The sequence below is a fragment of the Nestor notabilis genome, unplaced genomic scaffold (assembly GCF_000696875.1).
Source record: "Nestor notabilis isolate BGI_N333 unplaced genomic scaffold, ASM69687v1 scaffold6430, whole genome shotgun sequence".
NCBI classification, from domain to species: Eukaryota; Metazoa; Chordata; class Aves; order Psittaciformes; family Psittacidae; genus Nestor; species Nestor notabilis.
Window position 1 is genome coordinate 61,021 of NW_009909601.1, and position 11,290 is coordinate 72,310.

Genomic DNA, 11,290 nt, shown 5'->3' on the forward strand with positions numbered 1-11,290 from the left:
TGTGAGACTAAACAAATGAGATGCAGATTGTAAATAATCACAGCAAGTTACTCTGTACATTGGATCCTAACATTTGAAATTCTGGAAGATGTTAGATTTTTGGCTCCTGCTGTGACGCTTAGCACTACAGCCATGGGAATGTGCCTCCTTAGGAGGAAGAGCTACCTATGGTAACAGTATCATTCTCAAACCTGCCCTTATCAGCAGGGGGTCTGCATGGGGCTACCCATGAGTTCAGTATTTCAACCAGACTTCTCACAGTCATAAGGACATATATATCCCGAAAGTCTAATATGCTCCTGCCAAAATAACCTGTAGGAGAAGTAATATGCTTGGGAGATAGCACAGGGAAAAAAGCTGAGTGAGAACAGTCTGGTTGTCAGTTGTTACAGTTTCATAGGAGGATATTTAAAAGTTTAAGCCAATCATTTCTTGGCATGAAAAAAAAGCAACACACATTTTACAATACTAACTCTATTCCCAAAATGCACAAGAAAGTCTTCTTGTGCTAAAATCGCTACACAAAGCACTCCTTTGTTTTTACCTGGCCATCTGCACTAGCTGTAGCAAATCTGTTCCCATCAGGAGAAAACCTCACACAGTTTACAAACCGTGTATGGTCCTGTAGGGGAAAAAAAGTAAGAATCAGAACACAAAATAAGAACAGACCCTTTTTACATAGAAGACAATCCAGTAACAATGAAGTTTTCTTACATGCGAGCCGTAAATTAGCTGTGCAGGAAGATGCCTGCTGTAGAGAATTGCTACAGAGCAAGTCTAGCCTCTATCTGAAGAGGATCATGGGGATTGAGAATAGTCCAGAGAAGGAACTGTGGCATCAGTACCCATGTAGTTCAAACAACTTAGTACTATGCCACATGAATGAGTACCCAGTTTCAGGGACAGGCAGGAAATAAAACCCTCAGCTGCAGGCTAGATGCAAACATGGGATTTTTCCCTCTGGTCACTGTCTTCTTCTGCAACACTGTTGACATTTTAACTCTTGCTTCATTGCACAAGTAAGTTTTATACATAGGACAACACTTCATCTTTCTTATTATAAAAAAAAAAAAACACAGGCATGAACAGATCATTATTGTACTGGAATCTCATTTCTGGGAGACTGCATTAATGGTAGCTCTGTGAAGTAGCCAGGCAAGACTGATGTATGCTCCCCAAATAGACTATTTACAAGTAGGAGACTATTCAAACCATGCTAACTAGAAAACACGCGTTAAATAGGGAAGCACCACAATGAGGCCAATGCAAAGAGATTTGGGAGACTATTTTTAGTATTATGAAAGGCAAGTTCTAACCTACTTTAACTTTACTTTCTTTTTCCTGATGATACCTCAAGCTCTAAACCATAAAACAGCCTGTACTAGAATCAGATATATCAACTCAAGTATCACTTTAAAAGGAAGACTGCATCACATACAAGTCTAAGCAGCACTGGTAAGCAAGTCAGACTTGAGAGTTCACAAAGAACTAGCTTAGCAAAATACAAGTATCAGCTTAAGTTCAGAAATATATTAGGCAACTACATCATTTCATTGGATTGCAGAGCTCAGAACAATTCCTTTTCTAGAACTGCAATGGAATCCTTACTAAAAGTCAGGGTATGAAGAGTACTCAAGGCACATATTTAAGAAAATAAAAAGCCTACAACTATTGTTTTAAAAATAAAACAAGAACTAAATATTCTGAATTTATTACTGCAGTAACATCCAGGATCTCTGCAATCATTGGTTTGTTTGGGTTTGTGGTTTGTTGTTGGGTTTTTTTTTGAGGCAAGAGACATGTCTTCTGCCATCAAAAAGAGTTGCAGTAGCTTTTGGCTTTTTATCTTCTTTGGCCTCTAGTAATGATGAATGTCTTACATGTGGTAATTCCTGGCTTTGTTTCATTTACTTAAGAGATTTTAACTCATAGAATATGAAACAAAAAGTTAAAAGAAATGCAGAAACAAAAACTGACCACAGAAGTTACATACCCATTCCTCATTACAGAAATCAGTTATGTTCTCAAATATCTACACTCACCCTTTTCTAAACTGCCATGCGATTTCAGATTTGAGCACTCTTAAGCAGATTGGAAAATTCCAGTCACACCACCAGATTTCTTGAATCAAACACCTTGGAAAGTATTAGGAAATTCTACACGTCTGCACTGGGAAGCAACGCTCCAAAAGCAACAATAGGGCCAATGAAACATCCTGCTTCTGCTGTTATGGAAGAGGGTGAAGAGTCAAGACAGAAATTTGGAAAAAGTCCTTCACGTTTTCTTCTTAATCAATCATTTATTTCAGCTCTCTTGGCCTAAGACAAGCCTTCAGTTATGCACAGGTTTAAGAAGGCCACTTGGCACCAACTATGCCTCAAATGGGGGAGCTAAGAACTTCTGCGATGACAGCTAGCTGTGACAAGAACTGCAAGCTTGTTGGAAAGCTTTTAGTCAACTTGCTGCACATTTTAGCAGAGCTACAGCTCAACTTAAACTCACACTTATTGTAAACTTGAACTTGAATGGCGGTCCCTCAAAGAAAGCGGCACAGTTGTCATCACTGCCAGTTGCCAGACGATATGGTCTCGTTTGTTTAATGTCCACACTATTGATCACTTTGTTGTGCCCAGTAATCTCGCCAACAGAAGAACCACTATCCCACAGGAACACTGCTCCGAATCTAGAGAAGCACACAATAACTACAATTCATAAAAGTTACACGTAAATTAACTCCTTGAGCATCTGCAAACAGCAGATCTGAGTGCACTCAAAGAAAAGAAAATAGGTCATCTCGTTAATCTCATGCAAGCTTCTCATAGTTCCCTGAAGGCTATTTGAGACCTTGCTGGAGAGAGAATCTAATCTTCAATAGGAGACATTTGCTGAAGGAGACAGACAAGGAAATTTTATGTATAAAGCTTCTAAAATTCAGAGATCAAAAAGATAATCTTCAGTCAGTTTTAAAAAGCAATAAATTATTCTGTCTGCCTAGTCACTACACCAAGTGTGGAAAGCCAGGATAACAATTACAACAAGATCATTAATCTGATTACTTAGCCTAAATTGGGTACATCACTTTTACAACTATTATTACTTAAAGGTTTAAGGAAGAGTTGTAACAGTATTTGTCAGTTCTTCCTTTAAATCCACTTGGGATAAGAAATCCCCATAGGATAATCAATACAGTGGATTAAACTACCAGAGCATCGCTGTTATAAAGGGAATCTGTAGAATCACTTCAGCAAAATTCTAGACTGAAAGTGCATTCACTTAACAGGAAACTGGCAGAGTTTGAGGTAGGAGAACAAATTTACACAGTACCTACCCAGGGACAGGTAGAGGGAGTGATGAAAGGACAAAATCCTCTCAAATATCAAGACACAGCACATGATAGTGATTAAAAAATGATGCAGGAGGTCAGGGAACAGGACCACACTATGTTTTTCACACCATAATAAAGCCTAAAAATATGGATGTGTTGCTGAGGGAGAAAATTCAGACGCTTTTTTCCTTTATTTTCTTACTCTTCTTCAGTCATGTCCTCTCAATCTGGGAGGTGTAAGAGAAGGAGGAGGAGAACTGTCTGGTGGTTCTCCCTTCCCACTCTATCAGAATTAGAATACCTTCTTATACCGAAGGCATACTAACAGCTATAACTGAACATAATATTCAACTCTAAAAAAACCAAACAAGACCCCCAGAATTTTTAAACTGAGCAATTCTAACAATTGTGCTCTCCAAGCAGTTTTACAGCTGTCAAAGACTACATAAAGAATTCTCCTGCAGAACAGCACAACTTGGAGTTGAAACAGGGAACAGGCCACGATTTTCTTCTCTTGAAGAGTTAAAAGCTTTTTGTAAAGAATCTGCTTTGTTAGAATACAGAGGTTTACCATATATGTATGCATACATACACACACACACACACACACGAGTTACTCACTTTTCCCTTCCTTCTCCAACCACAGCAATTCTCTTGCTGTCTTCAGTCCAGGCAAGGTCCTTTATTTTTCCTGCAAATGGCTGATACTCATACTTTAGTAGGTGTTCTTTCTGTGTAGTATCCCAGATTCTCAGCTTTCCAGAGACATCTGCCATAATAAAATAGAATATAACTATTGTTGTTCCAGCATGATTCAGTCACATGACTCAGCAATCTGCCAGGATACAGATTTTCAGCTACACTGAACACTTGTACTAGGGAACCTCCTTTCCTACTCTATTACAATTACTACAAATTACTTGATTGAAGAGCACTGATGACTACGTCCATTTCACTGAGCTATGTTTTTAACCAGATACTAATGTTTAAGACAGGCAGCAATAAATACACCAAGGAGACAACTTTTGCAGACATGTAAAAAAAAAAAAAAAATAAAAATAAGCACAGTAAGATGGTAGGAACTCTAACGTACAGCCAGTGTGTGTTAAGTATCTGTGCTACACACACAGAGAAAACCCCAAAACAAAATCCACACAACCCCCTCACTCCAAATCCAAAACCAAACAAAACCAACAACCATACTAGCCTCTCCTCCCCAACAACTACAAGATAGTTTACCCACACTCATTGGGAAGTCACCTAGCATCTAGAATAAGAGAGCAATCTGATAGAGTGGCTGATGCACTAAAATGAATACCTCAGATTTTTATACTTCCAAAGCAAACCCTTTTTGCATCCAAATACCAGATATATGTAAACATACAAAGCAATTTTTTTCCCCAAAGAACTCAAATCATGCACACTCAACAGTATATTTTTTCTGTACAGAAGCATGTACACACTTCATGTTGTGAGTGGATACCCACACTATCTGGATTACTACAAAGGAATCCAACAGTATATTCAAACATGGTAATGTCATAAGCAGCAGACACAGCACACAGACACAGCACTGGTCATAACAATTTAAGGCTTAATATAATAAAAATTTTCTTGCATAGCCCTACAGCTTGCTTCTATTCAGAGCAATTACTGTGGTGCAGCATTACCAGGTTTAAAAATTACCAGAGGAACTGTTCTATACCCACACAGCAAATTCTGTGTGTATTGAACCCTTTATAAAAGCCACTGTTTTAGAACAAACCATGTGCTAAAATAGGTATCTGTAATCTTAACATAACACTTTTGAGTTCTGTTCACCATTTATTGGTGCATCTTTACAGTTCAGTTTAAACATACAGCAACCCTGATCATGGACCCCTCACCCTTCTACTAAAAGGACAGACACATAATCCTCCATTTTACAGAATGTGTTATTGAAGCAGAATTCTAATGTAGAATTCAAAATCTAATTGTTTGCTCCACCTATTAATAGGACACATATAGCTTTAACTTTGTGGTATGCCCCATTACTACATCTGTTATTACTGCAGTAAGAGAAATTACCATAAAAGCCACAAAGCATATTGCCAAAGGTCTGTCTCATCAAGCACATGAAGTATTAATGCAGGTTGCACGGCTACTGCAGATTTATAGATAGAGAAATGAATCTTACATGTTATACTTAGAAACAGCTTAAACAGCCTGATACTATCTTCAGACCCCATGCTCAGCAGTACCACAGAACTATTTATAAATGACATGCAGAAGACACTTTTTAAGGGAAATACTGCAGCCTAAACTCCTTTACTCGGGTATGACACAACATCTGAAAAAAGTCAACTGAATATTCCCCGAGGAGCAAGGAGCTTCCTTAAACCGATCATTACTGAAAAACTTCTTCACAGATCAGACTATGTGTATATTACTGCTCTTCTATAGAGGACTGAAAATCTACAAGGCTACAAGAACACAGTACATGGTCATTTTGAGGGATAAGTACAGCACAAACCTAGAGCTGTAGAATAAAGCATGCAAACTGGATTTTAAGAAGGTATTCAATTTGACATATGGTCCACACACAAGACTGAGCCAACGAAGTCCTGGCTCTGGTTCCTTTCAGACTGGGGAGGGGGAAAAAATTAAAAGAAAACCCAAAAAGCTGTGCTATCGCTGTTAAAAACAGTTTGAGTTCCCCAGTACCCAAAAGATATTCTAATACATGTTTCTGATGTGCAAAAAGCCAATTTTACATTTTAAAAAATACTGTAACTTTTAAATTGCTGAAAGAGAAACTCCAATTCTACTAATTCTATTAAGGCCTGTGCATGAGTCTGGACTCCCTTTCTAAGGAGCTCATACTCAGAATGGGGCTTTTTTTTCAGATATATCACTTAGTATTTCTGTATTTGGGCACATCACTTGCTTCTGAAGCATTTCTAATTGACAATGGCAAGCAGATGTTAAAAAATTCCCTTGATTAGCTGTAAATATCTTTAAGAAATTGAAGTTATAGTATTGTATTTATCAATATTCTTCAATGGCATACCAGTCCTCTTGGAAAAAAAAAAAAAAAAAAAAAAAACCCAAAAAAAACCAAAACCTTATTTGAAGCAAGCTTCTATTTAAAAGGGTGGGGAGGAAGGGGAGTTTAGTTCTAAGTCATCAAAAACTACAGCAATTTCCGCTAACAATCCAGGAAACTTATGCAGTAGAAATTCATGTTACCCATTCTCAGACTGATTCACATGCATTACATAGAAACTAAGAATCAGCCTCTTCCCCTGTTAATATGACAAAGAAAGCTTTTTTAGTTCAGGTTATCAATGCGAGAAAAGTCATGACAAGTCTTGACAAGTTTAGTCAGGAAGAAAGGAAGAGGGGAAAGGAAAGGGGTATGTGCTCTTCTAGAATCCCTCCCCTGCTGCCAAAGAATCAAAAGTTTAACAACAAAGACACTAGTCTTGTATTTCAGAAATACGTTTCCATTCTGCTGCACATACACAAGTCTTCATTACACTAATGATTTGTTCTTATTAATGCTTCACAGCAAGTATTTAAAGTTCATTTTCATGTTCATTTTGATTTAAATAATTTTTAACACCAAGCATGTCACTAAACTCACTACTTTGGAAAGAGGTTAGAGGAACTACTACAGATTATTCCTTCCTCAGGCATATATATGTAATTCATTGAAGCATGTATATTAACTATGCATCTTCTGTACATAAATGTGAAGCGTAACTACTCTGTTTTGCCATAAGGTTTTGCATCAAGCACTTCAACAGCTCTATCCACATATCCCATGCAGCATGCACGCTGATACTTTACCTCCAGATGCTATGTAGAATCCACTGGGAGCGTACTTGGCAACTACAACCTGATGGGCATGCTCAGTGTAGATGTCAGCAATTGCAGGATTCTAGTTTAAAGAACAAAAAAGAAAAGTTAATAAGTTGTATTTCCTGGTTTTCAAAGGAATCAAATCAGACATTCAAAGATAAAACTCAGAACTTCTGCTCACACTCCTCTTCTCACACCCTTCCTTCCATCTTAAATTGAGCTATTATCTAAAATTGAGAAGTGCAGTGAACATTGTAGAATACTGCTGTCCAAAACAACACTCTAATTTCTAACAACTGATAAAGTATTCCCTCTTAACAGCCAGAACTGTTGTGACCGTTTCCTCTCCAATACCTCCTGAAAGGTAGAAAAACCTTGAAAATATTAGGCCAAGCATCGGGTTTCTTTTTATGGACTGGCCCAGGTAAATCAGCTATCCAAGCAGAATACTAAACAAACTGTGCTTTGCAGCACACATCCAAAAGTTCTACTATAGTAAAGTATGAAAATTGAGCATATGGTTTGCATGGCTGTTAACCATCACCATGTACTCAAGAGCATTCAGTAACCCATGAGGTGTACAAAGCTTGCTCTTTCTTACTGACTGCAATCCGTTTAGAAAGCTAGTAGAATAGCACAGGAAAAGATATTTTCCCTAATATCAAGAGTTGGAATTCTGAAAGAAATTCAATGCCATTTTATCCCTTTAGTCTTAAAAGATGTTTTCAGGTGCTTCAGGCTTGACAGTAAAACTGACTGTGTGTCTTAATAGTTCAGTAAGTGTTAAACTACGGAAGTGCCCCACAAATCAGAAAAGGATGACATCAAGGCAAAATCTGCTCTCAGATGAACTGTGCAAAAGACACTCTGCACCTCTTCCAAACACAGTACATAGAGCAGTACCGTACTACAACAGCAATACATTCCTTAGAAAAAATAAAATTCTGCAAGTTAACAGGTATCTTCAAGCTCCAGAAACTCTACTCTCATGGTCAAACCAAAAGTCCATTTTAACTGCTATGATTAACACAGATTTATTCAACCAAACCAGAGAACCACCTGATATTATGGTATGACTCAGCCATCCAATCAGGAAAAACTAAAACACCCGCTTCTGTGTTAGAAAGCAATCTCCTGCTTGCAAGTTCCTGCTGATGCAGTACTGTTACATCTCAGGCGACAGAGTACTGTTACATCTCAGGAGACAGAATACAGCTTACTCATGCAAGAAGCTCTTTTTCATCCTTTTATAAATTGCTTGAGTGCATTATAGCCCTACTTAAGTCACAATCATCTGCATTTATAGCATGTACCTCTCTCCGTATTGTGTGTAACTGGATTTTATCTAAGCAAGACATGATAATGCTCTTCTCATTCTGTACCTGCATCACCTACAAGTTCAAGGAGCTCAAATACCCCCCCCCCCCTTCATTATTAATGGCATACGTAAGTAGCTGCTATTTTACAGCAAGAATCTTTAAGAGTCCAGGAAGCTAACAAGATAAGAGACTGGTCTTAACAGACTGACTCAAGGGGTTAAATGGAAGACAGACTCCCAAATTTAAGATACAGTAAATAGATTCATGAGGAACCTAAAAAAGTTTTAGGATAAGATTATAGTGTTAGCTGGGGAAAATAGAGTTTTCCTAATTCTGGATTCAACAAGAAGAGCAAGCTTATGTGGCTTGTTTTGAACACTGAAACCAGAGCCATATATGAAAGTGAGCAGTTTAAGTTCCAAGTTTCAAAGTCGGCTTAGACCCATGAAAACAGTAAAATATTAATGAGGTATGAAACCTTACAAATATCACTAGTCCTTCACACAGTGTTTTTCCAGAACTGTTCCCGGACTTTCTCTTGTTAAAGAAAGCTCAAAAATCAAGCGTTAACCCTGAATGCTATACCCATCACCACTGATTAGCTAACACTAGATAGCTTCAGACTTAAGAGAAAGGTGATCACTGCATTTTGATGACCCGTTTTGGTTTTTTTTTTAATTAGAACACAACCCTCTCATTGGAGTACTGTTCACTGAGAGATTACATACGGACCTCCCAGTATTTAATTTCGTTGTTACAAACTATGATAGAGACTTCTACATTATTCAAAGAAGGCATGGCTCTCAACTACAAGTGGACATAACATTGGGTTATGAACAAAGCGCAACATTCTCCAACACAAAAACCACAGGCTCTGGTCAGTTTTTGTGTCACTGCTACAGTACATTCTGTAATTGTCTGCAGAGCATCACCTGTCAATTATTAACAGTAGCAGACTCTCCTTGCCAGTTAGGTCAGTTTGACTATCGGCATCAATTACACCATAAAACCCAAGGATTTATGACTTTCATTCTCAACTTCCCTTGAGAGTTTAAACAGTCTAAATCTGAATTCCCACAATCCCACCTCGCCTGTACTCAGATTGTGCTGTGTGCTCAGAGTTCTGGCTCACACTAGGACTGACATTTGCATCCAGCAAATCTTCAGTGAGCTGATTCAGGAAGATAGAAGTGAATTGTTTACTTCTAATTTAACTCCCAAAGTAGGGACAGATGAGCACTAATTACAGTGCAGTGGAGAAGTCACAATTCATAACTTGGGCAAAAACTGTAACGTAAGCAAAGTGGCTTTTCTCCCTTCTCTAATCACTTTATGTGCCATTACAGTGTTTAACCGGGGTTTCTGGTTTCAGAAAATTGAACTTCACTTGCTACTAAGAGTGAAACACTCTTACAACATTACACTGAGACATTGAAACCAAAGTGCAAGCTTAGTTTTGTTTTTAATTGGATGAATTTAAACAGATACCAAACAAGAAATTTGCAAAAAGAAGTTACTAATAGCATTTCTGTATTACAGCATGACAATGAAGAGATCATCTGAATATAATGGGAGCAGTGAGATAAATCAGGAAGAGAGCTCATAAAAAATTAAGTTTATATAGGTGATTCACAGAAGCAGCCATAAACAAATCCAGTGTTGTGGAGACCTAAAAATTCCAGAGAGGTATGACCTGGCCCCCTGCAGCCCTCCTCACTGCAGGCCAAATCTGCAGTAAGAGAGGAAAGTAAATCTAGGGGAGAATCTGATTTTCTAAAGAACAGGCATTTACTTTGAACAAAAGCATTTTTGAGAAGCAGTAGCAACACAATAGCCTAGACATGTAATGTTTCCCCCATACTTCTCAAAGGGATGCCATCTTTGAAAAGAAGTCATTTAAATAACTCACTTAACATTTCTCTAGTTACCACCAGTGAATTAAATAACCCAAACCTCCACAACACTGAAAACATTAACTGGGGCATTCTAATAGCTAATCGATGAAGAAAGTTCCCTGTGACCGGGGCTGAGAACTCAACATGCATGCAGCTTGAAAGCAGCTGACAACTGTTTTGATTCCTGGAGTGCAGGGGTGGAGGAAGAAGCTACAGACTAATACATTTGAAGATGGGGTTTGCAACTATTTGCATGCTTCTCTTACAAGCTGAAGGCCCAATACAGCAAACGGGGAAGTGCTCATTTATTAGGCAAACACAACACTCAACTTCCTAACAGCAATACTTGAGAAGATGAACAGGGCCAACCTGAATGTACCAGTCTCCCGTCTGTAATTCCCATGCAAAGAGAAGGACAGAACTGCACATTGTACTGAGATTTCCTACAGGTTTCTGCAGTCTCTACCCATGGTTTTCTGCCTGAGTCATGCACCCTGCTTATTCCCCTGCTGCGGATCACAGATCCGTGACCTCAGTGGAAATTACAAAGTGAGAATTGAACACGGGCTATTGAAGGAGGGGCTGGGAAACAAAATGAAACTTAGCGAAAGCTCTACGCTACGAAACGAAATAAATCAGGATACATTACATCAACGTTTCTGATGACGACACATTTTCCATTGGTATAAAGAAAATTGTTGCCCTTAGGATCACCTCCGATAATTTTGGAAACGCCTCGTTCAACCTGCGGGAGGCTGGCAAACACTTTTTCTATGGGAATAGGAGGAAAAAAGAGAAAATAAATAAAAAAGGAAAATAGGGTTTATTCGTGGCCGTACCGGACGCCAGCCTCACAGCTAAACGCCCTGGCGGCAGGCGCGGTCACTTGTTGCTGTCAGCGGGCTGTG

At 38.5% G+C, this 11,290-nt stretch overlaps 1 protein-coding gene across 1 annotated transcript in view; it reads right to left on the bottom strand.

Moving 5' to 3' along the window:
* WDR1 (WD repeat domain 1) overlaps nucleotides 1-11,153 on the bottom strand; it is a gene marked incomplete at its 5' end in the record, with an annotated part of 19,171 nt that extends 8,018 nt beyond the window's left edge. The window contains 5 exons of the mRNA XM_010012253.1: nucleotides 545-622; nucleotides 2,503-2,683; nucleotides 3,947-4,094; nucleotides 7,157-7,247; nucleotides 11,032-11,153. Of these exons, the coding sequence (XP_010010555.1) occupies nucleotides 545-622; nucleotides 2,503-2,683; nucleotides 3,947-4,094; nucleotides 7,157-7,247; nucleotides 11,032-11,153 (620 nt within the window). The remainder of the gene's footprint in view (nucleotides 1-544; nucleotides 623-2,502; nucleotides 2,684-3,946; nucleotides 4,095-7,156; nucleotides 7,248-11,031) is intronic.
* Between the last annotated feature and the right edge of the window lie 137 nt (nucleotides 11,154-11,290).